The sequence below is a fragment of the Cupressus sempervirens genome, chromosome 5 (genome assembly GCF_028749045.1).
Source record: "Cupressus sempervirens isolate cs-2001-9-10 chromosome 5, ASM2874904v1, whole genome shotgun sequence".
Classification (NCBI taxonomy): Eukaryota; Viridiplantae; Streptophyta; class Pinopsida; order Cupressales; family Cupressaceae; genus Cupressus; species Cupressus sempervirens.
Window position 1 is genome coordinate 543187834 of NC_143122.1, and position 25414 is coordinate 543213247.

The 25414-nt window shown below is 36.3% G+C and overlaps 1 protein-coding gene across 1 annotated transcript in view; it reads left to right on the top strand.

The window, feature by feature from the left end:
* Positions 1-24933, top strand: part of NDHU (Chaperone DnaJ-domain superfamily protein) — a 169818-nt gene extending 144885 nt beyond the window's left edge. Inside the window, exon 5 of the mRNA XM_089785943.1 lies at positions 24610-24933. Coding sequence (XP_089642069.1) covers positions 24610-24702 — 93 coding nt within the window. The 3' untranslated portion in view covers positions 24703-24933. The remainder of the gene's footprint in view (positions 1-24609) is intronic.
* The last annotated feature ends 481 nt before the right edge of the window (positions 24934-25414 follow it).

The following is a 25414-nucleotide window of genomic DNA, read 5'->3' on the forward strand; positions in this document are numbered from 1 at the left end:
TCCTCCCTACCCCATCCTCCCCTTGCCATCGTCCCCTGGCCGCCCCCCCACTATCCCAGAAATGAGGCCCAGTTTCCCTCCATCCCGGAAACTCGTTCCGACGTCCCAATGTACCCCAATACTGGGGTAACATTGTAAAGAACCCAAGCTGGCTCTCATTATTAATGCTGAATAATGTGATTTTTGGGGTTTTATGTTTTTTACTTTCTTTGTTTTTTGAAAAGATATAGGTTTTTTTGAATTTTTCACACAATATGAAATACTGAAATTAACAGAGAGATAATAAGTATGAAGATTAGGATTCCCAAGAATCTCAGCGCTAGAATTCACTTATTTTATTCCCAGCAAATTTACAAACATGAAGGGATAAGAACCTGTTTATAACAGCTGACTGTATATGCTGCAAGACAACCACCATAAGTAGGGTCAATGGACTGCTTGAGTACAATTCGCTCCTCCCAATGCTGGGCATTGTTTTAGTCTTGAAACACCAAACTCCCCTTCCAATTTCCTATCTGCATGGTCTAAGAGGCAAATTCATGATGGCATATGTGTGGCTCTTTGAGTAGTGCTTCACCTCTTTGAGCATCACCTAGATGCAATGAGTGCTAAGTGTTCCATTCATTCTCATGAAAGATGGGTTCTTTTGAAACACTAGTCATGAAATATGGGTTGATGAGTTTGACTCATAACTACATAGTTGAATCTTGATAGCAATATCACTATTTGACATGGTATGAAAAATATCTCTTACTTATCAATTGACGAGCTTGAGGATCTTTTTAATGAATGGTTCATGAGGCACACCACTTGCTGAAGGTTTTGCAAATGGGGTTGCAAGAAAAGTGGACTTAACTTTGAAGGAAACTTTGTGGTTAAGTGCCTGAGCCAGAATAGTACTAGGATGGGTGATCTCTTAGGAAGTCCCAGTGCTTCACCTCTATGAGCTTCACCTAGATGCAATGAGTGCTAAGTGTTCCATTCATTCTCAGGGGAGATGGTTTCTAATAGGCCATGAATTTCAGTTTGGTTTGTACGTGTCAATCTGGGAAATAAACTTGCAAAAGGTGCCAGGGCTATATGCCACAAAAGGGTGTAAGTTGTGAGGTGAGTGGTTGTGAATGCATCCTATGAAAATAAATGTATTGTAAAGTGAAATAAAACTGGCTATATGAACTGTCACTTCTTGATGATAAGAGTTGTTCTATTCTATTTAGGTGATAGGAACTATGCAGAAATTACAAGAAACTCCAAAACAACAGCTTTAATACAGATGAGAGAATTAAGTCTGAAATGTGGAAATCATTTGAAATCAAATACCAACTACAAAAATTACAATACCTATTTAACGATTAACCAATCCAAAAAACACATACAAAAAAGGCACTTGTAGAAATGAAATATATACATTCACTTGACTTTGGAGAGTGGGCGCTGTTCCTACCAGTCAGCCAATTGAAGAAGACATTCACAGAACTCGTAGACTTAACTCAGCCGGCAATAATAATGTTGATATTATATTATTTCAGATTGTCTTTGTCTATTACATTAGTATTGATATTATATTATTTCAGGTCTTTGTCTATTACATTAGAAGGACTTCTATAACTTTCATGCAATAGAGAAAATGCCCAGGGTTTTAAGTTGTGAGGCAGTGTTCCTCTGATTCAAATAAAATAGAATAAGTTTATCTGGCATACAACCAAAATAATGGCTCATGGTTTCAAGTCTTATGGCATGGATTTACTATTCTGTTTCAAGAAAGAATGGAATGGAATGCAGCCACTATTTCTTATACTGATTTACAAGAATACCTATTTTGGTTGAGAGTTAAAACAAGATCATAAAAATGTCACAAGAACTCACCATCATTTTTTTTTTGGCAAAAGAATAAAGCATAGATAAGTAATCTATGATAACAATAAGCACATGTTCTGCAGCCAATCATGTAGATATAAAAGATATGATGCATAGTTGACGGTTGATTGATGTGTACATGGGTAGAAGACTATTTGTGGTGGTATTAGAGTGTGCTGGTAAAGTAAATGTGTAGCAGCTCCTTATCTTCATGCCAACCTGGTATAAATATTCTATAGTAGAAACAAAAGCTCCAATTTGAGGCATTGGAAATAATTGCCAACTAGTTTATTTTCCAATGCTCATTAGTAATAACAACAGAGTAATTATTTTTCATATTTTTATCATAAAACAATATTAATTATTTCTAATGTATTTTAATCACAAGCAGCATAAATGGTATGATTTAACAGAATTGGAATATAAGAATAGATATATGTGTGTATGAAATGGGTAAAAATATGGTGTAAAGTGGAACCTGAATGGCTCTCATCAGGTTCTCGTGAGCTGCTACTCTTGAAACATGGGTCAATGGGTTTGACTAAAAAACTACACACTTGAATCCAAATAGCAATATCACAATTTGACTTGCTATGGAAACTATTACCTACTTATTAATTGATGAGCTTAAGGGGCTTTCTACTAAATGGTTCATAAGGCACAACACTTGATGATGGCTTTGCAAATGGGGTTGCAAGCAAAGTGGGCTTAACCTTGGAGGAAACTCTATGATTAAATGTTGTTGAGTTGGAGTTGTACTAGGATGGTTGACCTCCTAGGAAGTCTTGGTGCTTCACCTTTGTGAGCATTACCTAGATGCAATGAGTGCTAAGTGTTCCATTCATTCTCATGATAGATGGGGTTCCATGAACCACTACTAAAATATTTGTGAATGAGTTTGACTCAAAAACTGCACAGTTGAATCCCGGTAGCAATATCACAATTTGACTTGTGGAATATATCTCGTACTTCTCAATTAATAATATTAATTAAATTGCTAATTTATTTATGTTTTCACATGCAAATTATATTCATTCTCACTATAGCTTCCACTCTTATCATTTGAGTCAATCTTTTTTGAAATTTTTATTTTTATAAATTGATCGGACATATGTTTTTGGTCCTTCATACCATTTCTTGTGCAAGATATGTGGAAATAGACTTGGCGTAGCTTTGGAGAGAAAGGGAGACATTTGACAACATCCTTGGGCAGATGAATCATGCTTTTCATAGAGTACGATTCCTAATTTGGAAGTTTACAAAGAGCATATTAAGGCCATTGTGAAACCAAAGGAAATAGAAAATTTCAATATTAAAAACATTAGAGGAAATATGAAGATGACCCAATCATACGAGTGAGAGGGGCCATGATTCATGCTGGACTCACCAAAATATAAGTACTAAATTTGACACTGAAAACTTTGAATGTTTTTTAGGACATCATTGGCAACATGAAAATTATCCTTTAGAGATCTCCATGCAACACTTAATTTCCTTAACCCTTGTAGTAGAAGAAAGTTATAAATTTAGAAAAAGATTGATTTCATGTCAGCAATTAGTGCATATTAAGCCCATTGTGAAACCAAAGGAAATAGAAGATTTCAATATTAAAAACATTAGAGGAAATATGAAGATGACCCAATCATAAGAGAGAGGGGCCATGATTCATGCTGGACTCGCCAAAATATATGAACTAAAGTTGACACTGAAAATTTTGAATGTTTTTTAGGACATCATTGGCAACATGAAAATTATCCTTGAGACATCTCCATGCAACAATTAACTTCCTTGACCCTTGTAGTAGAAGAAAGTTATAAATTTAGACAGAGATTGATTTCATGTAGGCAATTAGTGCATATTAAGCCCATTGTGAAACTAGAGGAAATAGAAGATTTCAATATTAAAAACATTAGAGGAAATATGAAGATGACATAATCATAAGAGTGAGAGGGGCCATGATTCATGCTGGATCCACCAAAATATATGTACTAAATTTGACACTGAAAATTTTGAATTTTTTTTAGGACATCACTGGCAACATGAAAATTATCCTTTAGAGATATCCATGCAACAATTAACTTCCTTGACCCTTTTAGTAGAAGAAAGTTATAAATTTAGACAAAGATTGATTTCATGTACGCAATTAGTGCATATTAAGCCTATTGTGAAACCAAAGGAAATAGAAGATTTCAATATTAAAAACATTAGAGGAAATATGAAGATGACCCAATCAATAAGAGTGAGAGGGGCCATGATTCATGCTGGACTCGCCAAAATATATGTACTAAATTTAACACTGAAATTTTTTGAATGTTTTAGGACATCATTGGCAAAATGAAAATTATCCTTTAGAGATCTCAATGCAACAATTAACTTCCTTGACCCTTGTAGTAGAAGAAAGTTATAAATTTAGACAAAGATTGATTTCATCTAGGCAATTAGTAAGCTTGCCTTGATTTTCTAGGACTTGGATGGAGATGCCTGATGCAGTACCAAATCACTAGACTATCAATGTATTTATGCAACATGAAGGAGCTAGTGGTTGTGGATATCATATTTGAATATTTTAAAGATTTCACTACATTAAATAAATCTCTCCTTTCAATTAACTGCCTAATATTCAGCAAACAAGTCTGACATGGCCTAGTGGTGGAGAACTTGTGCTCTTGAAAAAGAGTTCACAAGTTCAAATTCCACAGGAGATAAGTTTTGTACACCTTGTTTGTAGCATAGTTAGGTGCCTCATGCAAAGAGTGTTGAGTAGTCTCATATTTCTATAAGCCATCTGTAGACAAATACAAATTACCAAATATTGTGAATATAAAAAAAATCTTTCTTTCTTTCTTCCCCCATCCATTTCCTTGACTAAGGCCCACATCCTCAACATCCAAATCTGTATATAAGGGTTCTAAATCTCAATTGGAATATAGTATACAGGCTTGGACAAAACCCTAGCTGCTTTGAGCGCCTCTCCTCTCTCTCAGAAACGACTACATCCTTTTTTCCTTTAAACTCTTCCTCTAACCTTCCACATTACTCCAAAGTCCATACTAAGTTGGATACCATCATGCCACCAATCTTCCTTTTTAATAACCAAGTGCAACACCATGACCACTAAATTTCTTCATATATATATATCACGTTTCATTAGGGTGTTTTTAAGTGGTGAATATTCGTAATTTTGTGAATTTTAGAAATTTTTTGGTAGTAATTTGGCTAATAATTTAAGATTTAATGCAACCTAAATCGCCACAATTTTATTAAATTTATTTCTAAAATATTTAAAATCGCTCAATAATTTATTTTATTAAAAAAATTAAACTCAAAGATTCGCCACAATATTCAATACATGATTAGATTTGATTCACCTAAATATTATATGTTATCGAAGAAATTAAAATTAATTCACCAATAATTATCACAATTATTAGTTACTTTAGGGATATATTACCAATATTTAGTTTTCACTGTTGATTGAAAATATAATGTAATTATCCTCATAATTTCCATGAGATAAAACATGTTCAATTCTGATTTATAATATTCCATGACGATTAGCCAGCTTCCTATTGTTATTGAGATTCGCCAATATTTTCTACTCAAAAAATATGGTTCCAAAATAATCGCCAATGTAAATAATATCTAAAATAAAAAAATTGAAAGATTCACTGATAAAAATAATTTGGTTTTTCAAAATAATGAAAGATTCGCCTATAATTTATATCTTTTTCTGGAGGTTGGTTTCTTAAATTCGCCAATATTTAGTTTTCACTAAATATTGGTTCGCCAATATTTAGTTTTCACTATAGATTGAAAATATAATGTAATTATCCTCATAATTTCCATGAGATAAAACATGTTCAATTTTGATTTATAATATTCCATGACGATTAGCTAGCTTCCTATTATTATTGAGATTCGCCAATATTTTCTACTCAAAAAATATGGTTCCAAAATAATCGCCAATGTAAATAATATCTAGTTTTCACTATAAGATTCGCTATGTTAATAATATCTAGTTTTCACTATGTTAATAAGATTCACCAATATTTAGTTTTCACTATTGATTGAAAATATAATGTAATTATCCTCATAATTTCTCATAATTTCCATGAGATAAAACATGTTCAATTTTGATTTATAATATTCCATGATGATTAGCTAGCTTCCTATTATTATTGAGATTCACCAATATTTTCTACTCAAAAAATATGGTTCCAAAATAATCGCCAATGTAAATAATATCTAAAATAAAAAAATTGAAAGATTCACTGATAAAAATAATTTGGTTTTTCAAAATAATGAAAGATTCGCCTATAATTTATATCTTTTTCTGGAGGGGGGTTTCTTAAAGTTTACCCTGCGTTGCGTACTTTACCATGATTTGTTTCATTCTGAATCACCAACGATCTAAGTTGCTGGTAATTTTTCCTTTCCTTGGGTACAATATGTTTGGGTATGGTATTTATAACTTTAAAAGCTAAAATATACATAATTATAAAACTAAATATATTTAATAATATGACACTTCATCATTGACCAATGCCAAATGCCAAAATGGTTGAGGTAATGATCAATATTCAATGCCAATTCTGAACAGCTCAGAATTTCAATATTCTATCATATGACACCGTATATGTCACCTGCCCTTCAAAATGCCAAAATGAGAAAAGAGAGAGTGAAGAGAGAAAAATAATCTTTGTATTTGAAGAAATGTTGCTTTTAGGGATGTTTTAAGGGTTTTGGATGTGCACACAAAATGTTTTTTTCTAACATTTTGGCACTCATTGCCTTTGGGTACGCTGGGTACGCCCGGGTATATACCCTGAGCAAATCCATAGCCAGAGATATCTGGTACGAGTGAGGGAGACCTTAAGGGCATACCCATATTTTAGGCTGCATTTAAACCAAACAAAGGCTGCAGCTTCTAAAGCTTGCCACCAATCCCTTCCATCATTGTAGACTGCACATTTAGACACTTTTCAATAATAGTTTCTCTCAACTTTTAATGACATTTCTCATCGTCAGGCATAGAAATTTAAGGTAATACTTGAATCATGCATTGATATAGGTCAATTATTGGGCTTGGAAATTGCAAAGTATGACATTTTATATTTATGGTCCTGATTAGAATGAAAAAGCTAAGCAGAAACAAAGTTCTGAATCTAGACAGAAGATAAGTCAAATCTTGTCTACTTAGGCATTCATAGGTTTTAATATTGTCCTTTGATAGTGCTTCAAAGTTCATTTCCATTGTCTGAAACTTCCATGTGTGGTATTCTGTCTTTATCACTTAACTTTAAGCAAATGATCTCGAGATTATCTTTAGTTTTACCTTGGAAATACTTGTGGGTGCTTTAAACTCAATAATGAGCATGAGAACAAAATATGAAATTTGAGATCAAATCAGCTACCATCTGAAGAACTTGAGCTGCTAATTGTATAAAATTATGGCCCTCTCATCAATATAGGGACTTGTAAAGGAAGTCACAATTATTTTTCCTTCAAGCTCTCTCTATCAAATGGGCATTCACACCTCCAAACCGTTTTTGGAAATCTGAGGGTTCATTTGTAGAAATTGTACAGATTCAAATGCTTTATATATCTATTGAGATTGTTTTTGTTGGAAACAAAAAGATTATATTAGTAATAACCAAGTTATTATGGAACAAGTGAACTACCATGAAAATGATCTTAATTCAGGAAGTTCCTTTATTGAAGAAATTATGTTGATAGCAGAAGAGTAGAATATTTATTCATCTGAAATTTTAACTACTGTGGAAAAGTTAAAGTATGTGATCTAAAGAGACAAGTTAGATAAAGTAGAAGCTAGATCTTTCATTAATTGAAATGTGGATCACTCAAAGGCTCCAGTTTTTCCTTTCATACTTAATTTCTTTATATGTTAACTCTTGCTAGTTTGTCAATGTTCCATGATTTATCATGAATTTTCTGTTTTTATGAATACATTTCATATTAGAATTTCCAATTACCCAAAACCAAACCAGGATTGAAGCCTAAATTCAAAATTCTAGCAATTGATATTGAATTTTTTTTCATGTCTCATGGACATTGTCACCTCTTCGGTTTAAAATTGCAATCTAATTTTTTGTTTTTAAATTTCAAATTTGACCACTAAGAAACCAAAATGACATCTAAGGTAACTTCAAATCTTTAGTGAGTGACTTGTATTATTTTTGTTTCTCTTCCCATATCTGTTGCACAAAAGGCACATGCATTGCCTCTATTGTCTCAATGTTTCTTCAACCCTAACAAAACAAAGGGGTGAGGTTTCCACCCACATATTAATATGTGGGGAATCATCATTTTGAAATCAAAATGATATTTGATTTAGATGTTCATTGCAACCAAACATAGAAATATTCTTCATTGCCTATATAAAAAAATAACCTCCATAAAAACAATGACATGACTCTACTATAATGTACTCAACGAAATGGTACTTGAGTTTTCCACCACATGTCACGTACCACTGTACTCGAGGGGAAAGTACTTGAGGGAAGTACTAGTGTAGCTGATGGAAAACACTTGAGGTAAAGTACCTGAGCGAAGCACTCAAAGGAAGCACCCAAGGGAAAGTACCTGAGAGAAGCACCCCAAGGAAAGTACCCAAGAGAAATTTGTAATGTACCAATCTGGAAAACACCGTGTGTGAATGCTGAGTCTCTACATGCGCAAAAACATGGACCTCGCAATGAGAGAGAAGAAGGGACTGCACTACGTGAGACAGAAGGTGATCGTACAATGATATTAGGTGAGAAACCATACAATATGGTGGAGAGGTGGTTAGTGTGGTGAACAAAACAAGTCATGCAGTGGGAAATGATGGGTGATCGTACGAGGTATATGGTTGATGTCGTACAGTGCTAGGCTATGCCATATAGTGGTTGTAGAGAGGTTGTGTGTCATAGAGTGGTTGAATGCACATAATGGGAATGTTGTATGCTCAAGTTTTTCCTTCCAGTTTCGAGTATTTGCTGCATACAATCGCCCTTATCTCTTCAACCAAATTGGTATCTTGAAAAGTAACAGATGAATACTATTATTTGAATTATGAGTAGAGGCACAATACAACTATAAGTTACAAGTTGGCATGAATGGAGATTTGTTGCCAAAATACCAATGACATAAAAATAATCTAAGATTAACAATGATAGTACTTCATATTACAATGTCCTCGAGGAAGGAGTCGATTACAAATTTATCTCCAAATGAAGGTGATCAACAAATTTGGCACACAAAGTGAAATATCAGATTGATATTTCCAATGATGGACTAGGGTGGTTATGAACCACTGAAACTATATTCGCTAAATAGGGAGGATCTTTCACCTCTGAAATGGCAAACAACTCCAATTGGAAGTAGTACAAATAAAATATCCAACATGCATACCTAGAACAACCTACAGGTTGATATTAAATACCCCTTTAGAGAAGCTCTTGAAGGTTTACCAAAAGTGCCAACACGGCCAACACCTATGGACAATTAAAAAAGCAAGAGCCCCTTTATTAATTAAATAAAGGTCAATTTATAATATTATTTAAATTTTGGGACCATTAATTAATTAAAATACTTTATTAAAATTGGGGACATTACAAATCCTTGCCCCCAAAGGATTTCTTTCCCTCTAGCAATCTGCAAACTCAGGATCCCAAACCATGCGCAAATTTTGGTAGCTATATCTGCTGAAAGCTCCATGTTGCTTCAAGATCACATGTGCATAATTAGATTCAGTCGAGACTAGTGGATTGTCCAAAAATACTTTATTAAATTGAGACGTTACAAATCTTCGCAGCCCAAAGATTGCTTGCCCTCAAACAATCCACAAACTCCAAGATCCCAAACCATGGGCAGATGTTGATAGTTATATCCGCTGAAATCTCCATGCTGCTTCAAGATCACATGTGCATAATTGGATTCAATTGAGACGAGTAGACTATCTCCAAGTCTTCGTTGTGCCACTTTGATATTAACATTGCTATGTTTGAAGGCATCAAGATACCATGCAAACCAAAAACATATTGGTGCTCCATTCCAAAACCTTCATGCGATCAATGCACACCAATCTCTTTTGGAATCTCATAACTTAAGTAAATCTTGATGCTTCCATGAGCATGGTCTGTCATCAACATGACTCCAATGCTTTCACTGAATGCATCATACTCCAACAATATCATTGTCACAATCAACACTACCATTGTACTAGTCAACACTTCCACCATGTCAATCAGCACTCCCACAGTTCCATTTGGCATTACCATCATACCTGTACTCATCCACATTGCCACCATGCCAGTCAACACTTCTTTTGTACCACTTGGTCATGGTATTAGTTGGCATTGCCACGATGCCAATCAACAATACCATCTTACTCGGACCAGTTAACACTGCCACCATGCCAATGAAGAGTAACTATCCATCAAGCCTCCGTTGCTCCTCTATGATATAAATGTTACTATGCCTGGAGTCATCAACATGTCACGAAAGCCAATCATAACACACATCATAGCTCTAATCCAAAATCTTCATGTGGTCATGCCCATAAAATGAATCACTGGTAGTGTTTAGTTCTCTATGCAACTGATTGATCAATGTTTTCTTCCAAATAAGCTCCATGCAAGTGTCTTCTTCAGCCTTGTTTTTGTTGTGTAGGCTTAGGTTTTAAAACTCCACTTATATGGGTGGCAATAGAGTCTTGTATATCCTTGTGTGGCTCTTCATTTTCCTCATGTAGTGCATCACTCTTGTTGTTGTCACCAACTTCCACTTTTGCAAATGAGACTTTAACTTTTCTTCACAGTGATTATGCTTGAATAAATTATTGACCAATCTACATGCTGCAATGGAAGGAATACATTTTAGATTACGAACAACCAACAACATATATATGATAGGTTGGGGTATTTCCTTTATCTCTTCAATGCACAAAATCTTAAGGCTCCCCATAGCAACCAAAACCTTAGTATCATGATATTCCTTGATCGTGACCAAGAAGTGATGAAAAATATCATGTATCAAATCTTTTAACTCAAGATCTAAGAGGAGGTTACATACTTTGATGTTTGCACAATTCTCCAATATTGTAAATCTCTTGCCAAATGGATCATCACTAATGTCATCAAGGATCTGAAAGTTGTCAATAATCAAGTGTGATATCTCTGTCAATGTGTCATCGTCATATGGTGCTCGAGTCGAGATTCTCAAAATCTCACTTAGACATATTGCAATTACCAACTTGATTTCCTTGTCACAATGTTTCAACAAATTGGGTTGTCTTAAGGTGTCCTTAATCGAATTAGGAATCCTCTGTATAAATCTTTAAGGTGATTGGTCCACCTTACAGAAAGAGGCTTCCAATATTTCTACTAGAATATCAGCACCATTGTTGAGCCCTTTGCCAGTCTTCTGTAGTGCCTTCAACCACCACCATCCATCGTTGTTTGGCACCATCGTATGATCTAAATTCAAAAATCTTTCAATCATCCCAATAGGTTGGTAAGATCACCAACTCTAATACCATTGTAATGTATCCAATGACATGATACCTGAGTTTTCCCCTACACATCGCGTACCCCTATACCTGAGGGAATATTACTTGAGGGAAGGACCCAAGGAAAGCACCTAAGGGAATGTATCCAAGAGAAATTTGTGATCTACCAATCTGGCAAGCACTCAAGGGAAGCACCCAAAGGGAAGTACCAAAGGGAAACACCCCAAGAAAGTACCCAAAAGAAATCTCCGATGTACCGATCTAGTAAACACCATGTGTAAATGCTGAGTATCTACGTGTGCAAAAACATGTGCTGTGCAACAAGAGAGAAGAGGGGACCATACGACGTGAAAGACCTAAGGTGATCATATGTTGGAATTAGTTGAGAGACTGTACAGTATGGTGAAGAGGTGGTCCATATGATGAATAGAACATGCCATGCAATAGGGAATGATGGGTGACCATGTTGGTTCCCAAAACCACAGATTGGAAATTCAAGAGCTTGCCAATTCGCCAACAAGATTCCACAATCAGTTCCAGCCAACGAACAAGAATCACCTTGACTCCCTTGCACTTTAGGCGTCGCTACACCTAGCCGAGTAAACTGTCACTCGAAACCTGATCACCTGATCCGAAGCTTTTCTATAGTGAATTCAAGCTTTGTGAGTTCTTCGGTTGGCAAGGTCCTTAAACTTGGTCAAATGAAATTGAATGTTGAGTGCTTAAAATGGTTGAATGCTTTGTATAATGCTATCAATAATTGATTTGTGTAATGTTCCGCTTCCGTCAGAAACTCTGTTGGCGTACGACAGCAATAGAGGTCCGTACAGTAGGGGATGCGGGGTGTGATATGGTGGGTGTTGACTAGAGTCAAGCCGTATGGTGGAGACGCTTGGGAATATGCCATAGGGTATGGCCTACATAAGGTGATTCCAAGGAGCCATACGGTGGAATTAAGGTCATACAAAGAGAACAATACAGGGTCGTACGGTTAAGGGTGTAGCCGTACGATGTGGCAAGGCATGGGCTGTACAGTCAATGATGTAAATCGTATGGTGTTTGTGATTGATCCATATAGTAGCTACTCCAAGTCTATACGATGACAGGGAAATGAGTACAAAATGATGGTTGCAGTAGGGTGTACGGAAGATTGTAGTTGTTGATCGATCATGGGGGAAAACAATAGAAACGCAGAGTGCACACTGCCACACATGAATGTAATTAAGATATATGTATTCCAAAAATAATAATATTTGCATATAGGAAAGATGCTCTGATTTGCTAGATTCGAGCCAAATAATAGACAAAATAGGGTGAGGGATGAATCCCACCAAAATCGGAGAAAGCCAAATAGGAAAGATCTTTCACTTCCGAAATGGCGAACAATCCAGAACTCCAACAGGAATTCGAAGTACAAAGAAAATAATCCAAATCACATCCCTACTACTACTTACATGATGTGCTTAAATACCCTTCGGAGAAACTTCCCGATGGTTTACAAAGATAGCCAACAACCAAACCTATAGAAACAATTAAATAAAAATGGGTTTGAGATATACTAAATCAATCGGCCTATTAACAAAGGTTTGATTAAATATTTATTTAATGATAAGAACATTACAGTCCTTCCATCCCAAAATTTGTTTGTCCTCAAGCAAATGCAAATCTGATTCTTGGAAACCTTCTGTAATCAGCTTCTTTAGTTTTGAGTTAGGTACCAAGTAGATCGTATCACCATAGTAAATGATATCATCAATAACTTCGTATCTCTCATCATGTATATAGCCATCCATCAACTGACATGCAAAATGGTTCTTGGAGTACTCGACCAATAGATGGGCTCATCAATTATCCAAAAAATGGGGTAAGGTGTTGATTGTTATGTTTTTAGTTGCAGTATCTAAGATCTTATCATGTTTAAAAATGGCCTTCATCTTCTTGATTGTGACTACTCTCGATCATTTATTTGGCATTCCTCTTAGTAGCACCTTCTTGCCATCCGCCTCGAATAAAAAGTCCATCCGTTTGAAACTTTGAGTGTACTAGTCAAGGGTCTCCATCCATTGGATGCCCAATATGATATTAGTATCAACCAAATCTATGACAAAGAAATCATCTGTCAAGGTATAATTTCCCATGGAAATTTTTAGCCGTGGGATCACATGAGTGCAAGGTAACATGGTTCCTCCAACAACCTTAACCTCAAATCCTCCATGCTCTACTGCATGCAAGCCCTTACTAGTGGCCAAAGATGAATTGATGAAGCTGAGTGTGGTGCCACTATCAATCATGACTATGACTCGTTTCTCGTGAAGTGTGCCATGAACCCTAAAGATACTACTTCCAGCCACTGTAGTGAGGGTAGCAATGGAACCCCCTTTTTGTATCAGGGCATTTATTCTCTCCTGTTGGTTAATTTCTTCACCCTTCACTGTAGGTACTTGTCCTTCATCGTCGTCAGGAAACACCTCAATGTAGTGAACCTTTCCCTTCCCAAGGCCGCGATGACCGGATATCCATGGTTCCTTGCACGTGAAACAAAGTTTTTTCCTTCAGAGCTCTTGCCGAGAGTCTTCATCCAACGGAGATTTTTTCTGAATTGGCTCCTTGTCTTTGTCTTCTTGTGGGGACAATGTTGGCATAGCTATGTGAGTTTTAGAGGAAGATGCGGCCATGTCACACACCTTCTAAATAGATTTGTTGAGTGCACACGGGTTGAACCCTTTGATCCAACCTCTCAAAGGCTCTCTCAGCCCATCCATGAATAATACGATTCGACATCGTGTTTCAGAGATGACTGTGATTAATACTGACAGCGTTTGGAACTCTGTGATGTAATTGTCTGTCGTACCTGTTTTCTTTAGCTGAACTAGATCTTTGAAGTTTAGTCCAGGATCCTTCCCATCGAACCGGTCAATGAGTCTCTCAGTGAACTCGACATAAGAGTTTACTTGGTTGTGGCCGAGAGTGACCAATCCATGATGCCACCACTCTTGCACCACTCCTTCTAGATGGAGTGTTGCGAACTTGATTGCTTCCTCTTCGAGCATCGGGTTGAGTTGGAAATAGGTGTCTGCCCTCAGAACCCATGCCTGTGCAGTAATGGCTCCAGATCCATCAAATGGTGATAAGTTTACCTTTCTGATCTTTCTCCTGAGATCATCATTAAAATAATCATGATTTCCCCCACTTGAATATCTCATTCTTAGATCAACATAGTCTTTGTAAGATATATCACCTTCCATATTTGCGTTTCTCCAATCTTCCCAAAGTTTTTCTTGCATTTCCTAAAAAGTGGGCTCTCTTTCTTTACGTCGTGCTTTCATCCTTGGAAGGAAGATGGGTATCGAGGGTCATGAGCGAGAAGGTTGAAAGTTTTTCCTTACCGAAATAGAGTCATCACTATGCCCACTTTGTTCACTTGTTGTCTTTCCCTCGGCCAATTTTTGTAGTGCTTCTTGCATAAGCCTTTGGGTTTCGTTGATTTGCATTTGGTTTATGCTGAATCTCTTAAAATATTCATGAGTTTTGTCATAGGATCCTGATGATCTGCCATTCTACCAACAAGGTTATTTCGCCTTCTCCTTCGAATATGAACTTGCATTCACTTCCACAGGCTGGCAGAATAATCAGGCTCTAATACCACTATAATGTTCCGCTTCTGTCAAAAACTTTGTTGGAGTACGTCAGCAACAGAGGTCCGTATGGTAGGGGATGTGAGGTGTGATATGGTGGGTGTTGACTGGAGTCAAGTCGTATGATTGAGAGGCTTGGGAATATTTCGTACAATATGGCTTACGTAAGGTGATTCCAAGGAGCCGTACGATGGAATTAAGAAGGCCATACAAAGAGAACAAGACAGGGCTGTACGGTTAAGGGTGTAGCCGTACAGTGTGGGAAGGCATGGGTCGTATGGTCAATGATGTAAGTCATATGGTGTTAGTGATTGATCCATACAGTAGCTACTCCAAGTCTGTACTGTGAGAGGGAAATTTGTACAGAATTATGGTTGCAATAGGGTGTACAAAAGATTGCAGTTGTCGATCGATCATGGGGGAAAACAATAGAAACATAGAGTGCACACTGCCACACATGAACGTAATTAAGATAGATGCATTCCAGAAACAATAATATTTGCATATAAGAAAGATGCTCCGATTTGCTCGACCCGAACCAAATAATAGACAGAATAAGGTGAGGGATGAATCCCACCGAAACCGGAGAAAGCCAAATAAGGAAGATCTTTCACTTCCGAAATGGTGAACAATCCAGAACTCCAACAGGAATTCACAGTACAAAGAAAATAATCCAAATTGCATCTTTACTACTACTTACATGTCATGCTTAAATACCCTTCGGAGAAACTTCTTGATGGTTTACATAAATAGCCGACAGCCAAACCTACGGAAACAATTAAATAAAAATGGGTCCGAGATATACTAAATCAATCAGCCCATTAACAAAGGTTTGATTAAATATTTATTTAATGACGAGAACATTACAATTTGATGCTTGTAAGAAGGAAGATATAGATTTTATGACTTCAAATATAAATCCAATAATAATACTTCAATGATTCAAGAAGACCAGTGTCTTTGCTTATTTGAGGCAACAGGGTCAACTACAATGAAGATTATCACGTACAACTTTATAAAGCTTTATGCACTCAAACTATAAACAATTTAATAATCAAGACACAATAGATAGTATATGTACACAATTTTAAACTAGTCTAGATTGCACTTTAACTCCTAAGGTAGGGAGACAAATTGGACATAGATATGGAAACAATTTAATATTTTACTATCTCTAGCGTGATCGAATTTAAAATGTCATAAACGACCTAGTCCACTTATCTGACATTTAAATTGCTTACTGAATTTAAAGATGATTATAAAGGACAAATCAATTGCAATTTAAATCTCCATACTTTAAATATAAACAAAAGGCTTTTTATTCATCATTACAATTATATTTGAATTTTGTATTACAAAGTCATATTTTTGCTCCTTATTCCTTCTTAAAAGTGAATGTAAAATACTTTTTCATGTCTTGTTTTTTTTTGTTGTTGTTGTCAACGAATATCTCCCTATCCATATCTTAAATAATATGGAGATGTAACTTTTCAAAGTCAAAAGTCATATTATTAAAAATAAATAGTAACACCCTTTTGATAATAATTCCTTTTTAGTTTAATACGTACCTCTTTAAATAATTTTCCTTCAATTACCAACTTTCTTTATGAGCATGTGATATTCTTCAATTAAATTTAGTCTCCAACAATAGTTTTTATCGATGCCATGAATACTTTGCTGCTACATGAAGAACCACAGGCAGCGATACAATTGCAACTATGGCTATGCCTATATCTCCCATCCCCAGCGATTCCGATGACTTGGCTGATGACGTCGGTGGAAAAGTAGACTGTTTAACTTGTTCTGAGAAGAAAGAGTTTTGCAGAACCGCGTTCGCTTCTTGTGATGAAATCCTCTTCATGCGCTTTGACCAATACTCAATCTCTTTCCCTGAACGATATATATATTTTATTTTTTTTTAATTTTTTTCTTTCCTGCATATAATCTCAAACTTATGGTATAATTTCAAAGCGATATCCATATTGTCATTTATCACTCTTTGTGGAATCTAACAGAGGAATCATTGCATACTTTAATGAATGCTTATACTCTCACAGGTCATTCTTTCGGAACACATTTATTTACTCTTAATGCTTCCGAAACTTCCAATGTTTTTATTGATGACCCACGATTAATTTGATGGAGAACATACATCAAATCACTATTGCAAGAACTGACAGTGTCGTTGGCAACGTTTTTCCGCTCCAGAAAATATTCAGTGTTGTTACTCTTCTGTTTATCGCAGTCACATATGATCTTATTTAGTATATATATCATAGCCTTTTCCTTTTATAAGTGGACCATATATCAGTCGCTGCTATATATATCGCTACCTATTAATGATTGCAAGGACCAATCTATGTGTAGGTTCAGTGCTTTGACATTCATCGCTCTTTACTGTTAGTCAACTGCAAACATAGGAAATGTTTCGAATGTTTCCATTATTTACATCCGGATTCTGTTCACGTGCTCTACTCTACCATTACATTTGAAGAATTAATTGCCCTGAATGATTTGGCAACAAAAAAATGTAGTGCTCCAATTGTCAAGATTGCTTTCAATTCGTTATCTTCACTGCTGCGAATGTGTATGTGCATATTGCTTAATCGCTCAGCCTTCTTCACTCCTGAACGTCTCACAAACAACTATACTTCATTTCCTTGCCATATTACGTTCAATCGATGCTAAGCTATGAGATATTATGCATCGAGACCTTAAGGAGATTTGGAATACATGATTGAACTGGTGGCATGAGTGTTTGAAATGCATTTGCAGTGATATCAGGAGATCTTGAATCCAATGAGAGAAGAGACAGATCGGTTAGTTCTCTTAGAGATTCACCATACCAACTGCTTCTTGCAAATTTGTGAACAGCTAAAATAGCCTCAAATTGCCGCAATGATGTATGTTGCTCTGCGATTTGGTCCCTTTCTTGGGTGCTTATTACTCCAGAAATTTTTATGCTTCTAGAATATTATTGCCCAAATAAACTAGACAATATTTGATTCTATACTCCATCACCATTATGTGCTACCCTTAATTTACAACATGTCATTTTGATCTTAAGTCTGATCTATAATGTATACTGTCATTAGGCTGTATACTCAAATCATCATTCTTTATTAAAAAATTAGAAATGGTGCTTAAATGGAGGCTCTGATTTTTTCCCAAAAAAATAAGGCTCCATCAGACCGTGTAGGGTATATGACTAATGTGGTACAGTGGTTGCATGCACACAACGGGAATGTCGTACAGTCAAGTATTTTCTTCCAGTGCCGGGTCTTTGCAAATTATGAGCAAATAAACAATACAACTCTAAGTTACAAATTGGCATTAATGGAGATTTATCGCCAAAATGCCAGTGATACAGAAATAATCCACATTAAACAATGATAGTAGTTCAGTATATGATTTCAAATGAGCCAAATGATTACAGATTTGTCTCCAAATGAAGGTGATCAACAAATTTGGCATAGAAAGTGAAATATCAGAGTGAATTTCCAACTTCAGACTAGAGTGGCTATGAACTACCGAAACTGCATTTACCAAATAGGGAGGATCTTTCATCTTTGAAATGGCAAACAAGAACTCTTAACTGGAATTCTACAAATAAAATATCAAAGTTGCATACCTACAACAACCTACAAACTGGTATTAAATACCCCTTCGGAGAAACTCCCAAGGATTTACAAAAAAGTGCCGACACGGCCAACACCTACGAACAATAAAATAAAATGGACCCCTTTATTAATTAATTATAGTTTCATTTATAGTATTATTTAAATTCTAGAACCATTGATTAATTAAAATACTTTATTAAAATTGGGAACATTACATCTACAATCCTCCATACCACACAATCTCCACAAATATTCCAAATTAAGTGAGAAAAAGGAAGACTCCCAAAAATGGCACCACCAACAATGGTAGTTACAAACAATTAAAACATGCATAGCTAGAAATTGAGAAACTAACAAGTTTGGGGACCCAACCAATAATCATTGGGTGTACTTGATTATTCTTGTAATGTCCCCGTTTTTAGCGAACATCAATAGATGATTGAGCCAATTCATTATAGTGGCCCTTGTGAGCTCACAAGATAATTTGGGGGGTCCCGGTGGTGGACTTACTATTTTTAGTAAGTCTAATTTGGATAGTTGCCATATTTGGTAGTGCACATGGCGGAACTAGCAGTTGGTCGTCACCTGCATTGGATGAGGCTATTTATTGCGTGAGCTCATATTTATTAATTATTTATTGAAGTCTCATTATTATAATAATGGTATAAAATGATGTTGTGTTGAAGAAGCTTCTTAAGTGAAGTTGCAATTGGGAAACTTTGAGCCATTGGGGGTTATAAATATGAGCTCATTTTGATGGAAAAAACATCTGATCATCCGATTGGTTATTCGTTTTTGTTGTCTTGTGACATTTTTTTAGGTTGGCTTGTGCCCTTGCTGAGGTATAAGGGTTTGAAGCTAAGTAGTGCTTTGCAATTCACAGCTGAGGTATTGTGAATTAGCTTTATTGGAACTGTTTGAATCACTGCTGAAGTATAGTGATTTGGTTATGTATTTGAATCTCCTACTATTTTTATTTGTGACTTGGAGACATCATTAATGCTGGTAGAAGTTGTTATTGGGGTTTGGGAGGTATCAAATTATGTCTGAGAAGATTTTGCATTGCAATTGTGGCCACTGCACTATCATTGGAGTTTGTTGGGCATTTGAGTGGAATATTGAGGGGGGCTCCATCTTTGTGAGAGTTGTGGCTGCCATTAGAATATATACCCTGTTTCTGGTAGTGGGATACTTCTGTACATTCCGAGAGACTTTGGAATTTGTCAGCAGTCTCCAGACCTGTTGTATGATCTGTGATCATTTCTAGTGGATTTGTGTTCATCATAGGGAGGCTGTGATCAAGGAAAGAGACCTATCCCTGAGTTTAAGGGTATTATTTCTGCACATTCGAGCCAACGGGACTGAATTCTGGGTGTCACTGCTGGCCAATTCAGAGAGAGATTACTGCCATCGATATTGCTGCTAACAGCCCTGCAAATTGGGCATTTATTCTATGCATATCAGGCCCTGCGGGTGAACTGAAATTGATGCCAATAGCAGTGTTTGTGCAAGTTCGCGAACCCTGGTCTTGGTGTATCATTACAGTTCTGGGTCAGCATCATTGAGGCGTGTGAGTGGACTTGTTTGGATTTGGGCTGCATTGGAATTGTAATTCCATTACCAGGTTCATAATTGTTGCTTATGCAAGGTTGATACTAATTGACTTTAAAATCTGTGGTTGAGTATTATCTGAAATGGTTCAAAATTTAGTGACGGGTTGTTATTTACATCTTGAGAATTTATTGTTGTGCAAATTGTCTGATCTTTGCAAAACTGAGATGAAAATGCAAATACATTCCAAACATTATATATTTGTAATCATAACAATGCTGCTTGCCAAGTGTCTGACAAAATGACAAACCTTTAAATTGTGAAAAATTGATGTTTGATTAAGCTATAACCCTTTGGTTATTACAGTGGTATCAGAGGCATCCCCTGCCAATCTGCAGGAATTGGGCCTAATTTGATTTATTCTGAGATTAGGTTTGCAACATTATGGATGGTGATAGGAGGTTTGGTATGCATTACATCCGGAGAAGTAGCACTTTTCCACCTAGAGATGGTGATCCTAAGATTCAGTTTGGTACAGTGGACGACGGTGGAGTTGGTAGGTAAGGTTGTTCTACTGGTACAAGTTACAAGGATGTTGCCATAGATTCTGAAGTGGATAGAGCGGTTTGGGCTACATTCCAAGACTTGGCTATAGGGCAAAACCAAATGGAAGGTGCGCTGCAGCAACTTTTTGACACTCTACAACGGATAGCACTCCCTTGGGGACAAAGTAGGGAGAGGGCTCGAGATGTTTCTATCAATTCTCATAGATCTCGAGTTGATGATAGATCCCAAGATGGTGATAGATGCAGAGTTGGAGATCGGGTTTGAGTTGAGGATCAGGGTAGGTTAGATGACAAAGTTGACAGATAGACTGGCACATATGATTGGCCACAAAGACCCACGTTCCCGAGACCTGAGGCGGATGCAGTTAGTGTTGAGCCAGAGGCCGCCCCTTTTGTTGATGACATGGTGGCACACTTTGTGAAGTGGGATGCTTTATTGCAGGCAATAAAGAAGCATTTGAGTTTTGACAAGTTCTTGACGCAGAAGCGGGAGCATTCTAGAGTGAGTCCAATACTTGAAAGACAAAGGCCTTGACAAACTGATTTGGGAGAGGTTGCCAGTAAAGTGAAACTGGAGCATTTTGATGGTAGCGGTAGAGTTACATCTCAAGCCTATATTCATAAACTCGACACTTATTTGGCTTTGTGTCCTATGTCTGAGGTGGACATTATCAGGTTTGGAGTGCTACATTTAAATGGAGCTAACCATGGCTGGTGATACCATGGGTTAATTTCTTTGCGACACGATCAGATCACTTCCTATCAAGAGTTTGTGGATCATTTGATTGATAGGTTTGATAAGAAGGATCCTAAGGTGCACTTCTGTGAGTTGGCTTAGTTGAGGCAGTTTGGTGATTTAGAGGGGTATCTCAATGAATTTTAGAGACTCTCAGTTATGGTCTATGACATATTAGAGCGCAAACGAGTGATGTTAATTATGGAGGGACTAGTTGAGCCACTTCGTGGATGGGTGAAGTCATTTGACCTATCTTCTTTATCAAAGGGGATGAGGAAAGCATAGGGCTTAGAGTCATCTTCTAGAAGCAAGCCTACTTCGAAATCTTTTGTTTCTCTACCTATTGACGAGGAGTCCCTGCCTGTTGTTGAGGAAAAGGGGAAGTCAATGGGGAAGTTTGATGATACATCTAACAGGACCTGAGGAGGAGACAACTTTTCTTTTGGTGCAAAGGGCTTTTCTTGAAAGGTCATACTTGTGCATTGAGATCGAAGAGAGCAATGAACGTGGCATGTGGGTTTATAATGATATTGTTGAGGGAAAGTCATCACAACAACCTGGGGATGAGGATGGGGATGGTCATAGTGGCAGTAGAGTATATACCATGATGATTGTTTACAGTCTGATATATGACTCACATGTTCAGGGCTTGCATCGAGTGCAAAGTTGGTCTGTACCTAAGTTGGATTGTTGGTAGGATTGCTGGATGGATTTAGTGAAGGAGAGTTTGTTGAGATCTCCTGTTGAGGTGTCTTCTAGTGATGTCCTGACCCCTACATCATCAATGCAAGCATTGGGTGCTATGTTGCAGGTCATGTCATTGATTTTGATGATGGTACTGGCATGCAATTGGTTTAGTGATGACAAGGACGTCATGAGTTTCTTATTGGATCCTGGTGGAGGTTTCAATGTGTTGTTGATTGCTTGAGGACAAGCAATCTTGGGGAGGGAGGACTATAATGTCCCCATTTTCGGTGAGCTTTTGCAAATGATCAAGTCAGTTCATTATAGTGACCCTTCTGAGCTAACAGGATGATTTTGGGGGTCTCGGTGGTGGACTTACTATTTTTGGTAAGTCTAATTCGAGTAGTTGCCATTTTTAGCATTGCAAATGGCGGCACTGGCAGATGGTCGTCACCTGCATTGGATGAGGCTATTTATTGCGTGAGCTCATATTTGTTAATTATTTATTAAAATCTCATTATTATAATAGCACTTTATTATAATAATGTTATAAAATGATGTGTTGGTGAAGCTTTCTAAGTGAAGTTGCAATTGGGAAACTTGAGCCAATGGGGGTTATAAATATGAGCTCATTTTGATGGAAAAAGTATTTGATTATCCAATTGATTATTTGCTTTTGTTGTCTTGTGACATTTTCTGAGGTTGGCCTGTGCCCTTGCTGAGGTATGAGAGTTGGAGTTGAGTAGTGCTTTGCAATTCACAACTAAGATATTGTGAATTAGTTTTCTGGGAATTGTTTGAATCACTGTTGAAGTATAGTGATTTGGTTACTTATTTGAATATCCTATTGTATTTATCTGTGACTGGGAGATATCTTTGTTGCTGGTAGAAGTTGTTATTGGGGTTTGTGAATTGATTTGGGAGGCATTGAATTATGTCTGGGAAGTTGTTTTTGCATTGCAATTGTGGCCACTGCATATCATTGGAGTTTATTCGGCATTTGAGTGGAATACGGAAGGGGTCCATCTTTGTGAGAGTTGTGGCTGTCATTAGAATATATAACCTGCATTTGGTAGTGGGATACTACTGTGCATTCTAAGAGGCTGTGGAATTTGTTTGAAGCAGTTTCCAGGCCTGCTGTATGATCTTTGATCATTTCCAGGAGATCTGTGTTCATCACAGGGAGGCTGTGATCAAGGAAAGAGACCTGCAATTGTGTTTAAGGGCTAGTGATTTGTCTTGAAGACTGGGCGGTACTATTTTTCCACATTCTAGCCAACGTGATTGAATTCTGGGTGTCACTGCTGGCCAATTCAGAGAGGGATTACTGTCCACGATATTGCTGCTGGCGGCCCTGTGAATTGGGCATTTATTCTATGCATATCAGGCCCTGCGGGTGAATGAAGTTGACGCCAATAGCAGCGCCAGTGCAAGTTCGGGAACCCTGCTCTTGGCATGAGTATCATTGCAGTCCCACATCAGCATCATTGAGTGGAGTTGTTTGGATTTGGGCTGCATTGGAATTGTAATTCCATTACCAGTTCATAATTGTTGCTTATGCACAGTTGATACTAATTGACTTTAAAATCTGTGGTTGAATATTATCTGAAATGATTCAAAATTTAGTGACGGGTTGTTATTTACATCTTTATCATTTATCATTGTGCAAATTGTTCTATCTTTGCAAAAATGTGATGAAAATGCAAATACATTCCAAACATTATATATTTGCAGCAATAACAAGGTTGCTTGCCAAGTGTCTGACAAAATGACAAACCTTTAAATTGTGAAAGAAATTAATGTTTGATCAAGCTATAACCAGACAGGGTTATTACAATTCTAATTTGCAAACATATGTGCTTTGATGCAAACAGAGAATTTTTGTATTGGTACGCAAAACTAGTTTTATCTTGGATGAAAACACGATATCATCATAGGAGTACCATTAGTATCCTACAAGATGCATTTGACTTGTAAAATGCAACATTCGATATCATATATTATGTAGTAGACCATTGGGTTGTAAAGTCAATGTTCCAATTTTTCTGTTTTGTAATTAATAATTTGATTAACTGTCTCTCCTTGCACTTTGGTTTGTTTTGAAGCAGCTGTGGTTACGGTTTCCTTATTGATTAGTCAGTGTCAAGTATGTCTTCTTGCAAATACAGCACTAAAAATAAAGGACCTCAATAGATATTGAAATATTATCTAGTTATTAGATGTTCAAGTAAAAAACACAATCTCTTCAAATTCTAAACATAATTTGAGTAAATCATATGTTTTGGGAAATAATTTCATATTGTCTTAAAGTGTTGTTTCGAGGTTTTCATTTTTTACTGTTTTTGGTCATTTATATCAACACAATGGAACTTGTAGTGAGGAAAAATACAATGATATTATTGTAGCATATCAAAGAAGGATTAACACTTTTGTTTTACTTTCATGGTAGGAAGAAGATGACCCAAGGCCGACTGCATATGTGCGGTACTTCTTCCTTGGATGGCTTGTATTAGCATTTATTCTGAGTTTCACCTTAAAATAGTCAACACATACAAAATTTTATCTGAGTCTTGGTATTAGCATAGCTATACTATTGCATTCAGATATTTGCTAGTTTCATTTTATTATTAAGTTTGTAAAATGCCTTTGATGATGATATAAAAGGTATTTGTTAGAGAGGTGCTCCGGATGGGATGTTGTGCCCATTACATATATTTTTTTAAATGGTTGAGTAGTAATTATATTTTATTATAATGATAAAAGATTTCCACAATCTATCTTGATCTCTGCTGTTTTTGAATTACATTGCTGAGAATTTTAACATCAAAATTTTGATATCAGATTGAATTTGAAATATCATGTCATTAAAATCAAAGATTTAAGACCAGCTTAGAAAGATATGGACTGAGCTTAGTGTTATTTATTCATTAACATAAATGATATTAGATTTCTACAATGTATAATCTTGATCACTGTTGTTTCTGAATTGATTGTGTGAAATTTTTACATCAATTATTTGATATCAGATTGAATTCTTAAAATACGTCAAAGATTTAAGAGAACCTTTAGAAAGTATAGACAGAGCTTAATTTTATTTATTAAAATAAACACAAATTGTAACGTTATAAAATGCTACAGGTTTAAAAATTATAATAAATATTTTAATGAATACAGACAAACAGAAAATTAGGTTGAGTGAAGGAATTGATAATGCGCTCTGCTAGGGTTTGTATGGCTTGCTTTTGAAACTTTTT